This window comes from Eurosta solidaginis, chromosome 1, assembly GCF_040869045.1.
Source record: "Eurosta solidaginis isolate ZX-2024a chromosome 1, ASM4086904v1, whole genome shotgun sequence".
Classification (NCBI taxonomy): domain Eukaryota; kingdom Metazoa; phylum Arthropoda; class Insecta; order Diptera; family Tephritidae; genus Eurosta; species Eurosta solidaginis.
In genome coordinates this window covers 253231701-253257271 of record NC_090319.1, presented here as the reverse complement: position 1 = coordinate 253257271, position 25571 = coordinate 253231701, and the positions used below count along the sequence as shown (strand labels likewise).

At 36.5% G+C, this 25571-nt stretch overlaps 1 protein-coding gene across 2 annotated transcripts in view; it reads left to right on the top strand.

The window, feature by feature from the left end:
* heph (polypyrimidine tract-binding protein 1 heph) overlaps positions 1-25571 on the top strand; it is a 973663-nt gene that overhangs the window by 264988 nt on the left and 683104 nt on the right. For both annotated transcript variants that reach the window (XM_067760373.1, XM_067760374.1), the window contains exon 5: positions 12122-12217. In XM_067760373.1, coding sequence (XP_067616474.1) covers positions 12122-12217 — 96 coding nt within the window. The remainder of the gene's footprint in view (positions 1-12121; positions 12218-25571) is intronic.

Sequence of the window (25571 nt, the reverse complement as noted above, 5' to 3'; positions counted from 1 at the left end):
ATGTTTGTACATGGGGCAAATATACGAAATTTTCGTCCAAAATTGGCAATTTTTTGTACCAAATTTGTGTTTCTTGTATTTACTTTTAAATAAAACCTGGTTTAAAAAAAAATAAAAATTTTTTTTACTGCTCAAATTTTAAGTAATTTATTTTTGAGCCTGTAATTTAAGCAATCCCAAATAAGCAAAGCCCTTAAAATAAAATAAAAAGTTTTTGCAAGCTGGGATTTTCACCGAGGCGACTTAGGCCGAGCTTCTTGTAAATTTCGCGGACCGAGATCTACATGTTATCAGCCGCCTCCGAACGGCAACTGTAGGGCTGTTGATTTTTTACTGCGAAGCTTTTCATGGCTGAAATACAGTCGGAATGTTTTCCAAACAACTGCGGAAGGGCAACCCCACTCAGAACATATTTTTCTAAAGTCTTTTGATGTCGCTACTCACGGGACATAAACCGTAGACCCCTCTAGGCAAATTTGGGGGTAGAGCACTAACTTAATATTACATTGTACTTTCAGCATTGCACTTTTATTAGCCTTACACTATATTGGAAAAATTTTAGTGCGCACCATTTTTTTATCCTTTCAGTGATAGTGCTGCCTTTTTCCACTACGACTAAACAAATGTATTGCAGTCATTTTATTTTTCTCGCGACCCCTTAGTTGAGTGCAAAAAACAAAGAGTATCGTTACTATATAATTTTCCGGTCAATTTATTTATAGTTATTGGTAAATCTAAGATTTCGTTACGCTCTTTTGACTATTAGCGTCTGGTGCAAATAAAAACAACTTATTTCACCATCCCCACTGGGTTTCGCTAGTCACTCTAGCTTTTTCCAGGGTGATCTGTATGTTTTAAATAACAAAAACAATATATTAATATAAAAAAACAAAAAAGGCATTAACACAGTAATCACAATATTACATACGAACAAATCTCACAAAAGAGGGGGCAGAAACAACTTGAATAGTTGCATCTTATAAAACGATTTACATAAAAATACTCACATAATTGGACTTAGTTATTTTTGCTAAAACCTTAAACTACTTTTGGTACTTTTTCATTGTCAAAAAAAAGGTATCATTATTGGAAGTTTTCCATGCCTTTACTCAAATGAGTGAAGACAAATTTTTTTGCACTAAGTTGCAGCTGAATACCTTTACATTAGTGAAACATTTTTCAGCTTACCATCATAGCTGAATGAGGCTGATTTGTTTTGCATTACCACTCAACTGTGAGTAAAGGCTGGTGCATTAATGCACTACCCCCATCTCTGCCTCCAGGTAGACGAGCACATTATAAGTCACACAAGTCAGGTATTAAATGACTTTAGATTTTTTTAAATTGAAGGGTCGCTGATTATGCGCAAGTAAGGATCCGGTATTGAAATCAAATTTTGACATCACCTGTACGTACTTGATATTACTGAAACAGTTTTTTGTAATATTCAAAATTTATAAATGAAAATTATTAAGAAAATTTTGGACGAATGAAGGATGAGTTAATGTTGTTGTGCTCATTAAATTTCATTGTTGTGTGATAGTAAAAATACGTCAGTGCAGGGACTGAGCAAATACAACATGCTTGTCTATATATACAAACATTGCCAGTCAAAATTTTTTGTAAAGTCAATCAGTCAAGGAGTGTATCAATGTTCGTATGAGTTTGAAAGCCTGTTTGCATGGCCAATGAATCGCTGTGCACATTGAGTTGCAATAGTAGCAACAGCTTACTTTTCTCGTTCATACAGCATTGCAAGTAAAATTCATTTCATGTATTTGTTGTTGTTAGTATTTGAAAATTTTGACACATGCTGAAGTTGCATACATACTTGTAGTCGCTATCACGAACATGGCTGCCACATTGGTTTATTTGGATGATAAATGGTAATTTGTATTTATTTTCACATTAAGAAAGTTAAAAAATTATTTAAAAGACCTTCTTAAATTATTTTGATTGCACTCGGAGCACACTCAAGCAAGTTTCTTGGAGGCGAATTAACTGCTCAGGGCGTTTTTGAAACATATTGAGCGCTTTCAGCGAACACAATATTCTTTGAGACGTTGCAAACGTGTTTCCGTCGCTTGAGTGAGAGAAAATTTGTTTTATGAACAGCGACTTGAGCCAACCGTCAAATGAAATAATTATCCTTAAATTTTTAGGAAAAAGACTTCAAACTATATTTTGAGCGAATGTAGCGAAAAAATGTCTGCTCAGTAAGTTGTCGTAAAATGATTGGATCAAAAAAACTCAACGGTGCATTCAAAAAGTAATCACTCAAGGGCTGTCCAGTTTCTCAGTTGAGCAGAGCTCACAGAGTATATTAACTTTGATTGGATAAAGGTTGGTTGTACAGGTATAAAGGAATCGAGATAGATATAGACTTCCATATATCAAAATCATCAGTATCGAAAAAAAATTTAATTGAGCCATGTCCGTCCGTCCGTCTGTCCGTTAGCACGATAACTTGAGTAAATTTTGAGGTATCTTGATGAAATTTGGTATGTAGGTTCCTGGGCACTCATCTCAAATCGCTATTTAAAATGAACGATATCGGACTATAACCACGCCCACTTTTTCGATATCGAAAATTTCGAAAAACCGAAAAAATGCGATAATTCATTGCCAAAGACGGATAAAGCGATGAAACTTGGTAGGTGGGTTAACCTTATGACGCAGAATAGAAAATTAGTAAAATTTTGGACAATGGGCGTGGCACCGCCCACTTTTAAAAGAAGGTAATGTAAAAGTTTTGCAAGCTGTAATTTGGCAGTAATTGAAGATATCATGATGAAATTCGGCAGGAACGTTACTACTATTACTATATATGTGAAAAATCGGAAGAACACGCCCACTTTAAAAAAAAATTTTTTTAATAGTCAAATTTTAACAAAAAATTCAATATTTTTATTGTATATAAGTAAATTATGTCAACATTCAACTCCAGTAATGATATGGTGCAACAAAATACAAAAATAAAAGAACATTTCAAAATGGGTGTGGTTCCGCCCTTTTTCATTTAGTTTGTCTAGAATACTTTTAATGCCATAAGTCGAACAAACATTTACCAATCCTTCTGAAATTTGGTAGAGGCATAGACTCTATGACGGTAACTGTTTCCTGTGAAAATGGGCGAAATCGGTTAAAGCCACGCCCAGTTCTTATACACAGTCGATCGTCTGTCCTTACGCTCGGCCGTTAACACGATAACTTGAGCAAAAACCGATATATCTTTACTAAACTCAGTTCGCGTACTTATCTGAACTCACTTTATCTTGGTACAAAAATGGCCGAAATCCGACTATAACCGCGCCCACTTTTTCGAAATCGAAAATTACGAAAAATGAAAAAATTGTTATAATTCTATACCAAATATGAAAAAAGGGATGAAACATGGTAATTGATTGGTTTATTGACGCAAAAAATAACATTAGAAAAAATTTTGTAAAATGGGTGTGACACCTACCATATTAAGTAGAAAAAATGAAAAAGTTCTGCAGGGCGCAATCAAAAGCCCTTGGAATCTTGGCACTAATACTGCTCGTGGTGTTACATATATAAATAAATTAGCGGTACCCGACAGATGATGTTCTGGGTCACCCCGGTCCACGTTTTGGTCGATATCTCGAAAACGCCTTCACATATACAACTATTGGCCAATTCCTTTTAAAACCCTCATTAATACCTTTAATTTGATACCCATATCGTACAAACACATTCTAGAGTCACCCCTGGTCCACCTTTAGAACTATGGCCGACTCCACTTTTAAAATACTCTTTAATACCTTCCATTTGATACATATGTCATACAAACATCTTCCAGGGTTACCTTAGGTTCATTTTCCTACATGGTGATTTTCCCTTATTTTATCTCCAAAGCTCTCAGCTGAGTATGTAATGTTCGGTTACACCCGAACTTAGCCTTCCATACTTGTTGAAAATTATTATAGGACAAGGTTTTCTTAAAACAAATTTCTAAATAAGATAATGTTTTTGTGGGTCGATGCATGTACACTGAAGGTATTTAAGAAAAATTTAAATTGACCATTAATTACAGTTTTTAAAATTTTTGTTTCTGTCTGTCTGTATCTTTGCGCTCGTATCACTCAAAACTTACCGCATAATATTACGTACAGCTTTCAGCGTAGCATCAGCTGAGATCCAGCTTTTACTGAGCTCTTCAGACCCACAATATAGACCCGGTAGCCTTAATGTTTTTGTACAGTATGGATATCGGTTGGAAACTGGCGGCGAAAGCTTCAATGTGTTTTGTAAATATTATTGCGATGTCCCGCCACGTTTTTAAGATAGAGTCTAAAATGTGGTCGAGGAGTATTGTTTTTATGATATTTGCTATCAAATCGGAGGTTTTGAAATATTAAGAATAGCTTTTATTACCTTAATATTTCTAAGATATTGACTTACGCATTGATCAGCACCCGGATTCCAGTATTCGCCATCGCCTAATTGCTTAACTATGCCAAAATTCTAAAGCAAGTATACTTTCAGAAGTTTGGAAGATTTGGCTTTGTTGCTATTATGAAATTTTAGCTGCCTGGCTAAATTTAATTACGTTATCTGTTCATCAGGGGCACTATTTAGAACTAGATTTTCGAACTGGCAGCTGCGATTGGATGATATTCCACTCAACCTCGAAATAGACAAAAAACGGTTATTTTTTAGGACTCGCTTAATATTTCATTGCTTTAAATTTATGTTTTTTATAAAGAAATTTTGTCGCACCTAGAAATGTCGTATGGCAATCATGATCTCAAAAATATTGCCGCATTATACAGCTCGCTTACGAAATTTACCACTATCTCACTACAGCTGACTGCATAGCAACTTTTATTGTCAACCACTTGATGAAGGATGCACATTTTGTCGCATTAATGCCTTGTTTTTGTTACAACCAGTGGATTCTCATTTCGAATTTTATTGCTACCCGAATGGCAGCGGATGGCTTGTGTATGAATTTGCGTAGATATATTACAATTGCGGTTGCGGAAGCTCCATAGCGAAAATGTGGATGCGTTTTAGGGCGGATTTCAACGAAAAAGTTGCACAGATCGCTCAATATCATATTTTCTATACAAATTGTATTTATGAATAAATGTGCGTGAACTGGAACAGCTCATGAATAATTCAAATGCGTTTTCGAAAATCCAAATGTCCTTTCGTGATGATTGAAGCTAAATGATAATGTCAAATATTGTATCAAAAATAATGCGTTCGTTTTCCAAAATGTGGTACTTCCGCTTACATCGTGCATATAAAAGTTTGATTGAGTGCATGTTAGGTGGTACCAATATGTAATGCATTGTATGACTGGTTAACTGCTCCAAAATTTGTACATAATATAAGAAACTGTACGTTGGGATGTTTAAAAGAAAACATATTCGCGTTTCTTTCCCCCGTTCTTCGGCGAGGGGGAAGGAAATGGAACGGGGCAAGCGAGGCAGTCCATATATAATTAGTAAATAAAGATTATACCCGGCCTGATAGAAGTTTCCACGATTAGCTCAATTTGTGGTTCCGGTGTCAAGTGAACTTGATACATTTAAATTTGCGTGAGTATAACTTTTGGGGAGGAGGGCCTGATTCCAGCATACAGCTCCATGGCATCATACTGATCTTGGTATTGTGTATTATTCATTCCATTTCATTCAATGTTGTCAACATTGTTTTTAGCTGTTCTGGGGCACTACTGTCTCGCGAAATGGGATTAATTGGTGCTGATCCGTCCTGTTTTATTGAGCTACGCTTAACTTATTTTGAGCGTGAGTTTCTTGCCAAAAAACCGGTGCCGATATAGGGTACGGCGGCCGCTGCGGTGTGCTGGTAGCGTGCTCCGCCTCTCACGCCGAAGATCCTGGGATCATTTGCCGGACAAAGAAACATCAAAAGTTTAAAACCAGTTTTTTAAATTAGAAGCTTGTTTTCCTAAGCGGGGTCGTGCCTCGGCAATGATTTCGCAAACAGTACGAATTTATTTTTGCAATGTAAAGCTTCTCAGTGAAAACTCATTTGCCTAGTAGATGCCGTTCGGAGTCGTCGCAAAACATGAAGGTCCCGGATAACTAAATTGAAGGAAAAATTAAATGGGAGCACGCAGCTCGCCTTAAATTTTCTATAGATGTAAATTCATATAATAGATTGAGCTAGGAACTCATACGCCAGACGTCTTCAGTTTGTACCATTATACGTCCCAATAAAACTGTGGCCAATATTAGCAGCCTCGATACGTCACTATGCTGCTAGTAAATATTTAAGTGCACAACGACAGCAAAGCAAGCAACCACATATGTATATGTGTAATCAGCAAAGTTAAGAGCAAAGAGAGCATTGCAGAAAGAAAGTCCCACATATATGTAATCATCAGCTAAGAGCGAAGGCGACATTACTCAGGCATATACATGTACATACATATATATATAGCGAAATTTACCTAGGAGACAGAAGTGAGGAATAAATAAGCAACTATTCGAGAAGGCTTTGGAGTAGTAGTAATTCACAATTTAATTACTTGCGTACTTTACTTATTGCGTGTTAAAATCAAACTAATTGATTATTCCTCAGCTTGCGCTGCTTTTGTACTCTCAGTTGTCTCGTTCGTCTATTCCTCCGAAGGCTTAGACTTTTCGCAGGCAACTGAGAGTATAAAAGCAGCGCAAGCTGACGAATAATCTACCAGTTAGATTTTAACTCGCAATAAGTTAAGTACGCGAGTAATTTAATTGTGAAGTACTTTTACACTACTAGTGTTGTAAAAGATGAACATTTTGCTATACTCGCTTTTGAGCTATTTATTCGACAATTCAGCGATTCGAACAATAACAGAAGGGGCAGAGTAATCAAGAATTTCCTAAAATTCGTTACAATATGAAAACGGTTACAAGCATTTAAAAAGTCTTACTTGCGAGATATTCACTGAAAGCTTCTTAGAAAAACCCCATACCTTGGGAAAAATAAATCTTTAAAGTTTCGTCAATTTCTTAGAGAAAAATTAAAACGAAAAATTTCCAAATCATAGGAAATTTGATGCGAACTCCGACCTTATTTCAAAATTAAAGAAATTATTACGCTTTAAGCCTCCTTAAAACCAAAAAATTGGTCCATCAAAACTGTACGAATACGTTTTTACATACGCAGCCACGCTAATGTGGCTTAACACATCTGGGCAGGAGATAGCGCCACCAGCAACATCGCAGCCATCCTTGTTATCGCGAAAAATGCATAGCATTTACAACATGTGTGCGATTTGTCATTTTTAGCGGAGCAACAAAGCGTGGACAACAAGAAACAACAACAGCAAACACAAAATGAAATGCAATGCTGCAATATTTTGTTAAGGATCTGCGGAAATTAGTACTTTGGCATCAAAGTAGCAGCAAAAAACCATCCATCAACGTTCAGCAATAAAATGCGCATGTGGCAGTGTTGCATACCGACATGACTTGTCGCCGCCTTATGGTACTGAAACGGTATGTACGTATGTATGTTTAGCGTGCACTTGCCATAGTTGCACTTGAATTGCTTACTCATTGTTGACGAAATAAGGGGGCAGTGCAACATTGTTATAAATGATTTTATACATTCACATTGTAAACCCAAACATGTGCGTTTATGGGAAACTAGGTATGTGTATGTAGCACTTGGTTTTAAGGCAAAGTTTTGTTAAAACCTTTGTTGGCATACTTTTTATTTTGGTATACATTTGATATCGATATCGTCTTAGAAAGGATCGATGCTGCCTAAAAGGCCAAGATGCCTTCGGGCGCAGCAGCACGAGATGTAAGCGAGCGTTGTTGTGACGAAGAGGGAAGAGAGATACCTTATCAAAAGAAAGAATTGTGAATCGTGACTGCGACAACCTTTGGTTCGTGGAAAGAATGTATCAAGTCTTATGCGCAGGCCTTCATATTGGTACTTGCAATGCCCTTTTCAATTAATATGAAAGGGCTTTCCGCAATAGAGAATCAACAAACTGACCAGGCCTTATCAGCATGACTTCAGACTATATCCTAGAAGAAGACATTCCTGCATTTAGCTATGTCTGTTATCTACTTCCCTGTAAAGGCTACTGCTAGGCCAAATCTCGCTAAGCAACACCATTAGCTTCGCCGGTATTAAAACTTTCTTAAAATGCAATGACAATTCATTGGCAATCGAAAAGCCAAGTCATGCTTTGCTGAACAATGATCAATCTTATCATACCTGCAGTTAATCAACGGTGCTGAAAAAAGATTGGGCGGCCTTATAGTATTTGGGCGAACAATTCTGCGGAGAAATATATTATCTCCCGTGATACTGAAGGCGTTAGGTTAGGTTAGGTTGAACTGGCCGGTCCATAAGGACCTCACATAGACTGAATAAGTCCGTAGTGTTACCAGAAGTTTGTTTCAACGACCAAACTGAAAAACCCTATCAAAAACCAGGACCTATGTTATAAAATAACTCCGTCCTCTTGGCAAATACTAGAAGCTTTCTAGGATTTTAACCACTGGCTGCTTCTAGATCTGACAGCCGTATCACTCCTAATAGCTTGAGTCTTAGCCTGGCAAGCGCAGGGCAAGAGCACAGAACGTGCTCGATAGTTTCCTCCTCCAGCCCGCACTTCCTACATCTGCTGTGGCTGACCAAGCCTAATTTAAAGGCATGTGACGCCAGAAGGCAGTGTCCAGTCAGAATACCCTCATGAGTCTACAGTACTCTCTTTTTAATGATAGAAGCAACTTTTACTGAAGGCGTAAATAGAAGAAAATTTTAAGATGAATAGTTATTAGATATGAACATAAAGATTGCATTTTAAAAATTGTCGGCTAATATATATTCAACTTTTTCTTTTTTTAATGAACTCAATTTGAAATATTTTTTCATTGATTATTTTGCTTAGACACTTATATTTATGCAAAATTGTCAAACTAACTGTTATTTGTTGGTGGGCGGAATACCCTAATATTATGTTACAAAAAATTTATTGAAAACCGAAGCAGAAAAGTTATACCCAAAAGTGATTAGATCAAGCAATTTAAGGAGGAAAAGGTAGTTATTGAAAAGCTTGGTTCTGGTGAAAAAGAACCTTCAGTAACCAAAAGAATAAAAAAAAAAATTACCACCTTTTCCAGAGGTAACCAGGTAGTAAGAGCAGAAAGTTGAAGGTAAGATTTTTTGAGATGTTTCAGCAGACGCAGGCAGCCTGTATCAAGACATTAAATGTGCAACGAGCTCCCAATGGTCTCTGTGAACTAAGCTGCTTCAATAAAATTGATGTATTTCCGCAACTTATAAATTGCATTTTTTGTACACAGTTTGTAAAAACTAAATTTACTGGATACAAATTTTTGAAGCAGGTACGTTGAAGATAAACCCGCAAGCGTTTAGATTAGAGTTGGCAAATTTTCGTGTACCCGCCATTTTGTCACAGCGACTGAGAGATCACAGTTAGTTTCAGCGACAGCTTGGAAGGAATCGCCGTGAGTGACTGAATGCGCATAAATCTGTTTACCGTTCGTTATCATTCTAACCAATAATAGCAACCACAGAAAGAATTTTGACCTCTAAACAATATTTACTTAAGGGTCAATCAATGAATAACAAGTAAAAAAGGTTAAGTTCGGGTGTAACCGAACATTACATACTCAGTTGGGAGCTATGGTGACAAAATAAGGGAAAATAACCATGTAGGAAAATTAACTGAGGATAACCCTGGAATGTGTTTGTATGACATGTGTATCAAATGAAAGGTATTAAGGAGTATTTTATGGGGGGTGGGCCATAGTTCTATAGGTGGACGCTATTTAGGGATATCGCCATAAAGGTGGATCAGGGTTGACTCTTTAATTTGTTTGTACGATATGGGTATCAAATGAAAGGTGTTAATGAGTATTTTAAAAGGGAGTGGGCCTTAGTTCTATAGGTGGACGCCTTTTCGAGATATCGCCATAAAGGTGGGCCAGGGGTGACTCTAGAATGCGTTTGTACAATATGGGTATCAAACGAAAGGTGTTAGTGAGTATTTTAAAAGGGCGTGGGGCTTAGTTCTATAGGTGGACGCCTTTCCGAGATATCGCCATAAAGGTGGACCAGGGGTGACTCTAGAATGTGTTTGTACGATATGGGTATCAAATTAAAGGTATTAATGAGGGTTTTAAAAGGGAGTGGTGGTAGTTGTATATGTGAAGGCGTTTTCCAGATATCGACCAAAATGAGGACCAGGCTGACCCAGAACATCATCTGTTGCATACCGCTAATTTATTTATATATGTAATACCACGAACAGTATTCATGCCAAGATTTCAAGGGGTTTTTTATTTCGCCTTGCAGAACTTTTTCATTTTCGTCTACTTAATATGGTAGGTGTCACACCCATTTTACAATATTTTTTCTTAAGTTATATTTTGCGTCAATAAACCAATCCAATTACCATGTTTCATCCCTTTTTTCGTATGTGCGGGTTGGTATTAGGTGCATGGAATGAAATGAAAACATAAAACTTTGAAATGTATGTGTGTTGTAAGAAAATGTGTTCAATGTTTTGGCTTCATTTTGATTTTGCCATCTTCTTTTGACAGTCCCTACTCCAGTGAAATGAAAGACATAAAATCAGCTGATGAGATGAGCCAACAATATAGTTCAGCCATGCGAAACTGACTTTTAATATACTCAATAAACACACTTTACAATGTTGCATTTGCAGTTTGAAGCAATTTATTACGCAATTTTTTTTAAATTGGCAATTTATTATTACAATTTATTATATGACAAATTGCGTAATAAATTGCCCAAATAGTATAAATTGCCAATTTGGTGTGTGTTTGAACCTAGTATAAAGTGAGTTCAGATAAGTACGTGAACTGAGTTTAGTAAAGATATACCGATTTTTGCTCAGGTTATCATGTTAACGGCCGGAAGGAAGGACAGACGGTCGACTGTGTATAAAAAGTGGGCGTGGCTTCAACCTATTTCGCCCTTTTTCACAGAAATAAGTTACCGTCCTAGAATCTAAGCCCCTACCAAATTTCACAAGGATTGGTAAATCTTTGTTCGACTTATGGCATTAAATGTATCCTAGACAAATTAAATGAAAAAGGGCGGAACCACGCCCATTTTGAAATTTTCCTTTATTTTAGTATTTTGTTGTACCATATCATTACTGGAGCTGAATCTTGACATAATTTACTTATATACTGTAAAGATATTAAATATTTTGTTTAAATTTGACTTAAAAAAAATTTTTTTTTAAAAGTGGGCGTGGTCGTTCTCCGATTTTGCTAATTTTTATCAAGCACACATATAGTAATAGGAGTAACGTTCCTGCCAAATTTCATCATGATATCTTCAACGGCTGACAAATTAGAGCTTGCAAAACTTTTAAATTGCCTTCTTTTAAAAGTGGGCGGTGCCACGCCCATTGTCCAAAATTTTACTAATTTTCTATTCAGCGTCATAAGTTCAACTCACCTACCAAGTTTCATCGCTTTATCCGTCTTTGGTAATGAATTATTGCACTTTTTCGGTTTTTCGAAATTTTCGATATAGAAAAAGTGGGCGTGGTTATAGTTCGATATCGTTCATTTTAAATAGCGATCTGAGAAGAGTGCTCAGAAACCTACATACCAAATCTCATTAAAATATCTCAAAATTTACTCAAGTTATCGTGTTAACGGACGGACGGACGGACATGGCTCAATCAATTTTTTTTTCGATCCTGATGATTTTGATATATGGAAGTCTATATCTATCTCGATTCCTTTATACCTGTACAACCAACCGTTATCCAATCAAAGTTAATATACTCTGTGAGCTCTGCTTAACTGGGTATAAAACGAACACCTCGAGTAAAAAATTTCAATTAAATGATTGTTTAAATTGATACATGTAATTTTCGTTATCCTCTAGGAATCCAATTTTATTAAGTTTTTTTTTGTTTTATCAAAGTTTACGTCAGTTGAAAGTTATTCGCGCGTAATGTGTATCCAATGCGATTTGTCCAACCCGTCACAAATAAAAATAGGGGTACATATATTTTTATTGTTGATATAAATATCTACAACTACTGTATTGTTTTTGTGGTATCAAAAATTGCTCACTAAAGGTCATTCTTTTCTTTCACTTCCAGGTAGCGACCATGATGTCCTGCCCCCTTCCCATGCCATTACCAATTTTATCTTCAGCACTTCGTAGCGATTTTTCACCGATTCACATTGGTGTCAAGGTAAGTGACAAAATATTTATTAGTTAGAAATTCGTTCTAGTAGCAAATATAAACTATTTTTGGTAAGTTCGCATCTTCGAAAAGAAGCGCATATATTCACGGGTCAAAATAGATGTATGTATTCTTAGGCTATTACGTACAAATGCTACCTACAACAACACTAATATGTAACCTTTGTGCCATAAAAAACCAACTGTAACAAATTTTAAGTGCATGAGAATTGGCCATTTACATCTCATTCACTTAAAAAAGAAAAGCAGCCACATTGATGTTAACCGCTCGTTTCTTTTTATTTTCTACAAACAATATGTTATTTCAACTGTTGCTGCTATCTCCCCATTTACCCTAAGTAAGTGTTTAAATGCTGTTGGAAAAAGGGCAGACACAAATTTTATCACCACAAAATCAAGTGACTCTATCTACGAATATTATTCAAATGGCAATAAGGAAGAAAAAACAAAATAACGCCATTTGATTATATTTTGATGATATTTAACTGCACATTTCACCCAGAAAATTGCTTTGGTTGTGCTTTTTTTGTTCGTACCACAAAATACAAAATAATGATTTCAGTTGGAACGATAAAAAACCAGCGACAAACTAAGCACCTAAAATATTGCCCATTGCAAGGTTTGTTTGTATTTAAAAGGTTTATTTTTTTATACATTTTTTTTTTAAAGTGTGAGCAACTGAAAATTTAGTATAAAGAATTGTGTAGAGTGCAAAATGCTTCACCTTTCAATGGAGTGAAAAGAAAATAAATGAATTTGAAAAATCGTCATTTTTTCCCTCATTTCTTTTCAGCAGGAAAGGTAGGAGAGTATAATTTATAAATATAAGAGTAGGGGATGAGTGCGGAAGTATCTAAATGTTTATGTTTTGAACCCATTGTGGGTGCTTTTGAAATATGTGTTTGATATTTTTTTATTTAATGCGTTGGTTTTTGTACGAGGACCGCTTAATAAGTTCATAATTATGGGTAAAGTTCATTTACGCTACATCGCTTTCGAAGATAACTCAAAGCGAATGAGCGAGCTTATCTTAAGTTGCTTATTTTGTTTATCTCTGCCCTCAAATTCTTGTGCCAGCTGGCTTACTGTGGCGAAAGAATTCAGACGATTGCAACACGTCATCCTTTGGACAAAATTCTCCCAAATTCAGCCCTTCTTGGGTGTTTACGGCAAGGGAAACCGCAATGGAGCGCCGCACTTGCATCAACATCAAAAAAAGGACAGCAGACCGACTATATAATATACTTAGATAACCGTTTGCTGTCCTTCCTATCTCCCTCCTTCTCCATATAGATAAAAGAGCATTTCGCAAGGTCATTGAATCCGAGTCGGCTCACTTTATTCCCGTTGGAAAATTTTCGGGAATCTGGCCAAATTTTGCAACAGAAGCCGCAACCTTGGTGAGTATAACCTTGTGAGACAGCAAAGCCCTCGCGACCATCCAACCAGGGATATCAAACTGCTCATTATACAGCTTTAGGCAAAGACAAGAACTGTAACTTCTTTGTCGGTGTTGGTAAGCTTTGGTCTAGGTGTAGTGCTGTCGGATGCGAAGAAATGCGCGAGCAGTTTCCGCCAGCAAGACGTAATGCATATATCGGTTGACAAATCTAGACGGTAAGCCAACATACCGCAAAAGAGTTTGAAGAAGCCACCAAAGTTCCTAAACCATCCGACGGAACTGCCATGACGATGCCTAAAAACTATGGCTTTAAGGGATGTAAATACCTCGCGCTTGTCTTTCACCTGTCTCCTTCCACATTCGTCATGCCTGCAACAAAGAAAATTGCTAAGGTGGTACCGCTACTAAAATCTGCAAAACCATCTACGACTTGCAAATCGTCAGCAGGGCTTTCGAAAGTTACATTGCGCTCGCTTATCGCCATAACCACACAAATAAACTGCGGACTGAACTAAGAACCTCACTACAAAAAAGTTTTTGTAGCGCTAGACATATCAAAAGCCTTTGACAAAGTCGCTTAAAGGGAACACAGAGGAAACTGCATGCCTGTCTAAACATCGTGCATAGAATCGCCACGGGATGACTTGTTACCTCACCAGAACATCATTTGATGGGTTTGGATTTTGGGTGGGAAAGATGGGTTTGATGGTGAATGAGGACAAAACGAAGTACCTGCTGTCATCGAGCAAAGAGTCAGCGCATATGCGCCTTGGCAACCATGCTACTGTTGGCAGCCATAATTTCGAAATAGTAAAGGACTTCGTTTACTTGGGAACCAGCATCAACACTAGCAACAACATCAGCACTGAAATCCAGCGAAGAATCAATCTTGACAATAAATGCCACTTTGGACTAGGTAGGCAATTGAAAAGTAAAGTCCTCTCTCGGCGAACGAAAATCATACTCTACAAGTCACTTATCGTACCCGTCCTGCTATATGGGGCAGAAGCATGGATCATGACATCAGCAGATGAAGCGGCTTTGGGAGTGTTCGAGAGAAAAGTTCTTCGAAATATTTATGGACCTCTACGCGATGGCGATGGCGAGTACCGAAGAAGATCTAATGATGAGCTGTACGAGCTATACGCAGTCATCAACATAGTCCAGCGAATTAAAACGCAGCTGCTGCGCTGGCTAGGCCATGTTATGCGAATGAAAGATGATGTTCCGGCCAAGAAATTGTTTCTATCGGAATCCGCCAATAGAAGCAGAGGTAGAGGACGACCCCCACTCCGTTGGAAGGACCAGTTGGAAAACGATTTAAACTCCCTTGGTGTGACCAATTGGCGCCGGTTGGCGGAGCGAAGGAGCGACTGGCGCGCCTTGTTGGACGGTAATAACCGTTTAGACGGTTAAGCGCCAATTAAGTAAGTAAGAACATCATCTACGCAACGATGCTAGAATATTCCCGCATAGGGAAGAGAAACGAAATGCTGAACGAACATATTCTGTTGAATACTCAGACACCTAGGCATCATTTAACACATCTGAGTGAAGAAGCCTCGTTTCCCAGGGACATATAGAGTCATCTACGCAATCACTAAGAAGAAATCCTTCATGTAATAATTCCGGCCGCAAGAGTCATCAGTAAAGAGTCGACAGAGACCTATCGCGCTAAATACCCGGTGAATCCCGTTTTTAATGTAATATAACCTTTTGCCTTTTCATGGCAAAAATACACTCGGAGTGCTTGGCAAACACTGCCGAGGGGCGACCCTGCTCAAAAAAATTTTCTTCTTATTGAAAACAAGTGTTTCTAAAATGTTGATGGTGTGGTAGGCGGAGCACGCCACCAACATACCGCGGCGGCCGCCAGTATCAGTCGCGCGTATCCCAACCTTAGGCCAACAATCTATTCAATTGCAATGTGGAACATACGCCTCCTATATCCTTCTGTCTTTGGGCCAACTTGTTGAAACTGCAAGGTTCCTTGGTTAGAAGACCATTTGTAATTTCTCGTACTTTTTGGATTTGGCGAAGCACTGCTACAAGAAGAAATGGAAGTGTTTGTGCTCTTCATGTTGGTGCTTCCAACAAGATTTTTAAAACGGTGTCAGTCTCAAAGGTAGACATACAACTCGATGGATTGATTTATATACAGCAAGGATCTCGCAGAACAGAATCACTATCCAGTAGCTTCGGATAATGGTTTAACCTCTTCAATCGCGAACGTCTGAAAACGAGAGCAAAATAACCCAGAGGATAAAATTAACGGCACATTCAGCAACGGCACTGAACATACCGATACTTAGATAAAAACGTTTATTTAACGGCAATATTGAAAATTAAATGTGATTATTAAGTGGGATTATTTTAAGGTCTTTGGTTAGCGCCAAATAAGAAGTAAGTACATTTTTTTTACTTAAAGCCCGGCCATCAATCCTATAGACTGTGAGTAGTTTCGTTGAGAATAGTATTCTGGCTGTTCCTTTATATAGAAACGTTGTAGGCAATTGAACAAATTGTTTCAGAAAAAAAGGCTCTATCTACATTTATCTGAAAAACATTGTGACGGCGTAAATGGTTGCATTGCTTGATCATAGGTTGGGATATGAGACCGATGATGCAAATTAAATACATGCCTAGAATTTGATATACAAAGCATCTAAATACCTTCCCTCGTATCCATGCATAGATAACAAGTTTAAGCAATAAACCGCCGTATGTCTGTATCCAAGTGTGCTCCATCTCATTTAAGGTCTGGGATGTACAACCAGTGAGCACATAAATCCATTTTAAATAAGAAATCTAAGCGTTGAAAAGATACGGAAAAACACAAGGGAAACCGCATTTTCCGCGTAATGGACGCTCATTAACGCCTTCCACGGCGACTGATGGCATACCACTAAATGGTAGCAGGAAAAAGACGGAGAACAGGAAGTCTTGGTGAAAAATGCTAAGGGATTTTAGTGAAAGAGAAATGAGCAAATCATTCAAAAGTGTGGTAATATGTTTTGTATAGAGTTGAACTCACTGACCGAATATCTTATACTATGATTAGGGCGCTCAGGGTTCAAAGAAATCAGTGCGTTTGAGAAATATGCAATTGCATTGGGTATATAAACGGTACGCTGCGAATGATAAAGTTTTTGCTATTTACTGAAGTCGAGTGCGTTTATGCTCTTTTCCCACTTACAGTTGATAGCTTCTGTAGGGGATATTGTATGCCAACTACCCCTGTTTCGCGATAACTGACGCCAATTGGAAGCACCACAATAGGTTAACTCTTCTTCCACCTGCCTCTCCAAACTCTGTGAAAGTTTCGCCCCTTCCTCATACAGCTCACGATTATGCTTCGATTTATATCATGGATGACATTAGTTCTTCGTCTTGTCCTCATTTACATAAGACACAATTGTTTACCTCCTTTTCACATCAAGAGAAGGCAGAACTCACGGCGCGTTTGGTAAGGCCAATAAAATCAATATAATCGGAGACTTGTGGAACACAAGAATCATAAGGTGGACTTTTGAGTGAAATCTGATTAAGAAAGATTTCAGTCTCTTGAAATATCTCGGCATCGCGGTAGGTGGTGATTCATTTTCAGTGAATGTTGTTAGTAGCCTTTACGCCAGATTGTGAAGCCCCAGTGGCCGTGGATTTAATCTGTGGTAAAGTATAGTGTCCCGAGATATAACCAGGAAAGGAAAAAACAAAGGATAATTTTTCGTGTTGTATATAACTACGGTGTAGTAGATAGTTTGGCAGATCACTTAACTATTTGTATGTGCGCATGTGTATTACGACACGTTAATTTTTCTTGTAGTTATAGCTCCCGAAACATAGAGAATTGCTTCGACAAAAAACGGTGGTGCCACGCCCATTATCAAAAATTTAAATTGTTTGCCATTTCTTGTTATAATTACACTTGGGAAATGAAACTCCGTTGATATGAAGCTCTTTATTGCAAAGATATTGCTTATCTTATTCGTCCACGATCCTTTTAAAAATCTTTTATATAAAACCGCTCCACCTACCAAATTCGTTTTTGAATTATCTCATGTTTTCCATTTATCCTAATTTTCGCTATGGGAAAAGTGGGTGTTGCCAGACATTTTTCAGAAAAAAGGACAAAAAAGCAAAAAAAAGCTAAATAAAAAAGTTTAAGGTTAAGAAAAAAAGCTAAAAGTTTAAGGCAACTTTCCATGCGTCTTGTTAATTTTTTTCATAAAAGCCATAACAGAATTAAAAATTTAAATTGATTTTTACTCTAATTTCATAAAAATTATAATTACAGATGATATCTGTGTTTTACCTTAAAAGGGAGGCACGATAAATAAAACCCCGCTGTAGTCTATAGGTTAGATTGAGCTGGCCGGTCTATGAGGATCTATATAGTCTATAAGTTTTCGTAAGATTTTTGAGGAAACCGGTTTTTTAAAAAAGTCTGTATAACATACTCAATCGTTCCTGATGATGACTTCAGACTGAAGTCGAAATATCGAATATAAAATAAAAATGCAAATATAAAATATTTATACTGCGTTTTTTATTTGGATAAGGCCTCGAGCTCATAAAATAGTTTCAGAAACCGGTTTTTTTTATTTGCAAAATAAGAACGCCGATAAAACTATTTTCAACAAGGAAATCTACTTTTTGCCTTTTCAAAGAACCTATGAAAGATGTAAATTCAACTTTTAACACTGTACGAGAACCCGTTTTCCAAGTTTTTGGTATGTGTTTTACACCGACTCCTACCGATATGTGGGAAATGACATCTGGTAAATGAATTTTTGAAAGAAAAAAAAATATATATATATATATTCATGACACTTTGTGGGAGGCCCGAACTACTGCCGATAAGTGACCGGTTAAATCATATATGTAATACTCCTACATTGCTACAAAAGGCTAGGTACATTCCCAAACATCAGAGTGCCGATATATTGCTGTTTAAACGTTTTTGTTTTTGTATTCAGTAATCGAATGTACCTAAATTTAAATTTTGTTTTTGTTAAGTGTGACAACAATCACAAAAATTGAATAGGCTTCTTGTTTTGATTTCGAATTCAAAACACATTGCGAGCATTTTCTGTTAGCAATATAGGAGTAGTACATATATGGGTTAAATAAAGTTTTGAAATCGATTATTATGAATATGAATAGAGGAATTTTAAGTCAGATGGTGTCTTATGATAAGTCCAAGCAAGTTTGTATGGTATACTAATCCTTATTAGTATGGGTAGGTTATAAGCCTAAAAATAAAAGGTCCTAATACAAAAAATAGTATCTTTTGATAAGGCCTATTGTATGTAAGTAAGCCTTATTTTCTTTGCTCCTTATGGCTTATAATAATTCCATCCTCTTAGTTAATATTGACTGTAAGCCTAACACATAACGGTATCTATATCTCAAATAAATCGTATGCCTGTTGATATTAATACAGAAAAATCAGAAGTTAATCCTGTTCGTGTGAATTCAATTTGCAAAAACTTGCGGACTTAGAAAACTAATTAAGGGCCTCATTCTGTATTGCAAACGACAGCTCAGACGAACGATTCGCCTCCAAACGATTTCGTCTAGCGTCGGTATTTCTTATCATTTTCGTTCGGTCTTTACGTTTCTCACTTTATGTCAAACAGAAAAGCAAAAGCAATTGTCAAATGATATGTTACCATCGTTTTACATAGTGCAAATACACTTGCGATTCGTCTCTGAGGCGAAACGAGCGTTCGTTTCGAAATAAAGAATGATAAAACGAATTACATAAATGGTTCTGAAATCAAAACCTCAATTTCGCTCGGAAGCATTTTCGAAGCAGATACAACAGCCAATCGAATCGAGTGGCAAAAACACTTTAAAAAAGTTATTAAGCCTGGGTTTCCTACCATAATGCAAGCATTACCTAACCCTTAGCCCCTCAAATTTTCATAATTTAGCCCGAATTCGTTCAATGTTCTTTAAAACTGTATATCTAGATTTTTCAAAAGATTTTCAAAAGTGCTAAAAAATTCCTGAAAAAAGCTGAAGAAAAACTTAAAGCTAAATAGAAATTTTTCGAGCTAAGCGACGAAAAAAAGCTAATTCCAGCTTGAAAATGGCTAAAATGGCAACATTGGTAGTTATCGTCCGATTTCGCTTATTTTCAATAGCAGCCTATTCTGAGTCAAGATAAGCTTGTATACCAAAGTTGCTGAAGATACCTCAATATTTGCTCTAGTTATCATATTAACGGACAAACAGATTTTTTTTCGATACTGATGATTTTGATACATATATTCCAATTCGATTTCTCTATATCTGTACAACCAACGTTATCCAATAAAAGTTTATATACTCTGTTTGCAAAGCACGCTGAGTAAAAAAAGAAGAAACTGATATATGCTGTTCTTGGCAAAAATGCAGTAAAGTGCAAAAATTGAAATTATGTTTAGCAAATGTAAAAGATTTCAATAAAACAACAAATTTAAAACCTTGTTTTATCTTTGAATATTAGAAAGTATTTGCGTAGTTAGTGTGTAAATTATCGTGAGCGTCGTGGTTAGCTCTGGTTTTATTATTGCTTCAATTGCCGGTAGTGTAGCTGGGCAAATCCATTAAACCGTGAAAAGATCTTCCCGGTTTAAGCGGAAACCAATATACACAAGTCGATTTCCTGGTCGAGATTTGACGTTGAACTGTCAATTGGGTCGTTATTTTGGATGAAGGTTAACAAATTTGAGTAGAAAATTTGTTCTTTAAAAAGCAACTTAACGCTTTTGTCTCTTCCAGATTACTCTGTACAGGTATGGTTTCGATATGTTATCCTTTTTTATGGACGAGTTATCGGTTTGTTATGGAATAGTTATCGATTTTGTATCAATAAGATACCGATTATTTAGCGAAAAATTATCGATATATTATTAAAAAGATTACAACCGTTATCGGTTTGTTATCGGAGTGCTACTAATTTTTTTACTGCTATGCTATCGTTTTGTTATCGATAAGGCGAAAAGTTATCCATGTGTTATCGAAAAGGTATCGATATGCTATACAAAATTCATCGATTTTTTAGCGGTGACTCATTGGTATGTTATGCAACAGATACCGCTAATACTTAAATAAAAACTCGAAGAATCTGTAGCCCGTCGATAGAAAGCAAAGATCGAACCAGTAAGAAACCGATGACGATAATAGTTCGCTATCGATAATTAGCCGATGTCGGTATTGGTTGTTTCTGATAAGAAACCGATGAAGCTCTCCTCAAAAGGCTCGATATTATTTGTTTCTAGCAAAGTTACCTCTGTTCCGGCTTAATTTGAACCCTTCGGCGAACTCTGCACCTTTTCCAGAAAACCACAAGTGAACTGCGAAAATTGTAAAGGCTGCCAAATATTTACGGCTTTTAAATAATGTATATTAATGAAAATACCGCTTTACGCCTTGAAAAGCTTTTCGTAGGCATTCTGTCGCCAACCTCAGAAATTTTTTGGGCTTTTTTTCAACCTCTACAGTTACAGTTTTTGGCATTAGCTGACTTTTTAAAGTGAAATTGATTTGAGTTGCTTTTTGAATCATGTCAAATGTCCAATTATTGGTAGGCCTTATTTAGCATTTGATAATTTTTTTCTGCGGGTGTAATTATGACGTCAAGATAACATAAGTTTTTAAAATTGACTTAGTATCACCGTTTCAAAAGTGCAATGCAGAATTAAGTATTTTCAGTACTATATATAACCCTCTGGAAAAACTAGATCATCCTACAAGTGTCTCTAAACTCCATCAAGGTTACGGAAACCCTACATCTACTACGCCTTTGCCGAGACCCATTGAACTTAAGAAGGATTTAGGCCAAGTCAGATAATAGATGTGGATTGTGCTTTCCTGAATTAGTTTCTAGTATTTCCTAATCACATACATTTTTCCCATATATATTTTATTTGTTTTTTTTTTTTTATTTTTATTTTATTTGTTATGTGTGTTTCTCATGCCATCGTGGTTTCTTTATTGATTGCCTTGCTCTTGTTTAGCTTAATATCACCTCTGAGGATAGAATTCCTTAACCAATGTAAATGTGTTTTTAATTTCTTCTGAAGCAAGATGTATTTGTACAAATATTTAACATTTTCTTTTTTTTCTGCTGTTAAACACGCATTGTCGTAGTTTTTCCCACTATTTTAACGTTACCATTTAGCTTTCCTTTTCTCCAAGAATCGTTGTTATTGTTCTCACTTTTTCTATTTGAAAAATTTGCTTGCTTTTCTTTACTCGGTTTTTGCTTGTACTCATTTTTCTATTTCTTCTTCCACTTTCACATTCGTACATATGTGTGCATGTGGCATTAACCAAGTGGCAACACGCTATGCATTAAGGGACATTGCGTTGCTGTTAACATTAAAGGAAAGTTTATTTCTGCGTTTGTGTGCCTGAATGCGTTGACGTTCAAATTAATAACAAACCAGCCTGGCAAGTCATTCAGAGAGCCTGCCACTTTTGCTTGGCCAAAGCCGAGTGGGTCTCAGCTGTTGTTGACACTTCCTTTGTACAATGCTAAAATGTGGCCATTTGGTTTGGTTATGGCTCCGGGGAAAATCGGATAGTCAGTGTGTAGTTATCATCCCCCTTCCCTTTTGTTTTGTGTCAGTGTCATTAGTTTTACACGGCCACATTCATGACAAAAAGAGGAGCGAGTTGAAGCAATAACATGAAATGATAAATATCTCACTGATTTTTGTAATTGTAACTAGTTTGTATTACAACACAGTAATCATGACCCAACTCCACACACCTTCAACAACAGTTTTCTATTTTTATACCCAGCTGTACTTGTACACAGGGTATTATAACTTTGATTGGATAACGGTTGGTTGTACAGGTATAAAGGAATCGAGATAAATATAGACTTCCATATATCAAAATCATCAGTATCGAAAAAAAATTTGATTGAGCCATGTCCGTCCGCCCGTCTGTCCGGTAACACCATAACTTGAGTAAATATTGAGAGATTGGTATTGAGCGAAATCGGTTGATAACCACGCGCACTTTTTATATATATAACATTTTGGAAAACGCCAAAAACCTGATTATTTAGTAAATAATACACCTAGAATGTTGAAATTTGATAAAAGTTTCAAACAAAATTTTAAAATGGGCGTGGAACTGCCCACTTGTGATAGAATCAATTTTACAAATGTTATTAATCAAAAATTCGGCAGAGAGGTTGCCTTTACTATAAGGAATGCTTGGAAGAAAAATTAACGAAATCGGGTAAGGACCACGCCCACTTTTATATAAAAGATTTTTGAAAGGGTTGTGGACGAATAAAATAAGTTATATCTTTGGAAAAAATAGCTTTATATCAATGGTATTTCATTTCCCAAGTGGATTTATAACAATAAATAGGAAAAATTCAGATTAAAAAAAATGGGCGTGGCACCGCCCCTTTTATGAATAAGCAATTTATTTCAGAATAGAACCAAATGTATGAGTATTATTGCTCAGCCTTGTAACACTACTAAGCACACAAAACAAACAACAACAGCATTTCAAGTGTACACCCGAACTTAGACTTCCTTACCTGTTATTTTTCACATTTCCTCTTTTGTCCTTCCATGGCTGAAAATCGAATTTTCCTGCCGTTATTTTAGCCTGTTTTGCTTGTAATTTTTGCGTGCAACAAGTACAACAAATTTTCTAACACCAATTTTTCCAGCAAATTGGTACTTCTGAAATTTTCTTTTTTTGTAACGGTATTTTGTTTGTTTATGGATTGCTTTCGAGCTACTTCAAAAGACTAATGATGGCACATTAAGTGTAGCAAAATTGAAATTGAATTAATCAATTTGGGTTAAAGTACTTGACCCTAGCTTTTTGTACATTTTTTTTTGCAATTTTTTATCATTTAATACATATATACATATGTATGTATGTATGTACTACAGTTAAAATTCAAGTACTACACAACAAAAGACATACTTGTCACTTAACGGTTTACAAAATAACTGAAGCTATATCAATATCAAAAGGCCGTTCCATAATTTCATAGCCGGACATGTTTATCCATTCGCATACCATGTCCTAGATAATGTAGCCGCCAAATTTTGATTTGTTGCATTACATCGATGAAGCTCCTACAGCTGCATTAAGTTTTCTCCGCTTCACTCCGTCGCCAAATCGGAGATGTCTAAAAATTTTTTCTTGGAAACTCCTGTACACGCTTCATATGATACAACATTATCATCCGCGAGGCTGCACTATGTGACAGGACTGGTGGGATGACGGAATCCTAGAACCTGAAAAGTATTCGGCTGAAACTTTCACTAATAATGTTCTAGGACGACATTCTTGTACAATAAATATGAAATCTATCGGGTGAGTGAAAAAGCGCCTTGAAATATGCAACATATTTTATATTCATCTTACTGGTAACATTTTGTTTCCTACAAAGATATGTGGAGGACTCCACGGTTTGTACGGGACAAATTGGCGCATTTTTACTTATTTTTGGTAATTTTAATTTTTTAAGCTATTTAATATTTTTGAATAAAAAAAAAAGATGCTAAAAACTTTTAAGGACTACCTTTATATAAATGGACCAAAAAATAGATGGCAATTTTTCCTTTAATACAGACATAATCTTGTTGCATTTTGAATAAAAAACTTTAACAATAGCTCTTGTAAAAGAATTTTGGGATTTAAAACTATAAAGGTGGAGCGCAATCTTTCAATTTAAGTCAAACCATGCACTAGGGATTAACAAATTGATTATTTAAAATTTAAACACGCTCTTTACCTTTATAATTCTAAATCCAAAAATTCTTTTACAAGAGCTATTGTTAAAGTTTTTTATTCAAAATGCAACAAGATTATGTCTGTATTAAAGGAAAAATTGCCTTCTATTTTTTGGTCCATTTATATAAAGGTAGTCCTTAAAATTTTTATACCATCTTTTTGTTTTCACCTTTTTAGTGCTGCCTACAAAAAGGCATTTGGAATTTTGGGTTCTGACTCACGGCCCAAGTTTCAAGTCTCTAGCTCACCGGGAAGTTACTTAAAAATGGATTGCAAGATTCCCCCCGTTTTTAAAGTATTTGCAGTTATCTTGACTAGTGCGTGACCTAGCGGAACTTTGTTTTCTATAAGTTGTATTGTCACCAGGCCTGTAACTAAGTGCCAAGTTTCAAGTCTCTAGGTAACCGGGAAGTTAGTTAAATATGGATTGAAAGATTCCCAAATTAAAATTTGTTTTCTTACCATCTCGATCCGCGTGCGCCACCTAGCGAATTTTTTTGATAAAATGTTGCATTGCCACCGGGTTCTGACCCACGGCTCTAGTTCCAAGTCTCTAGCTCACTGGCAAGTTACCCAAAAATCGATCGCAAGATTCCCCTCGTTTTACAGGGATTTGTAGTTATCTCAATTAGCACGCCAGCTAGCGGAACTTTGTTTTCTATAAATTGTATTGTCACCAAGCCTCGAACTGTGTGCCAAGTTTGAAGTCTCTAGGTCACCGAGAAGTTAGTCAAAAATGGATTGAAAGATTCCCAAATCAAAATTAATTTTCCTAATATCTCGATCCATGCGCCACCTAGCGGCATTTTTTTGGATCAAATATTGCACTGTCACCGGGTTATGACTGACGGCCCAAGTTTCAGGTCTCTAGCTCACCGGGAAGTTACTTAAAAATCTATCGCAAGATTACCTGCATTTTTTCAGGGAGTTTCAGGGATTTTCGTTTATCTCGATTCGTCTGCCAGCTGGCGGCTTTTTGTTTTCCACGAATTGTAGTGTAATAAATTCGCAAACTAAGTGCTAAGTTTCAAGTCTCTGGATCACCGAGAAGTTTGTTAAAAGTCGATCGCAAAATTACCATTTAAAAAAAAATTTCTGTATATCTCGATCCGTGCGCCACCTAGCGGATTATTTTTTAGTTGCATTGTAATGTCTCCAGATCTCAGCGGGA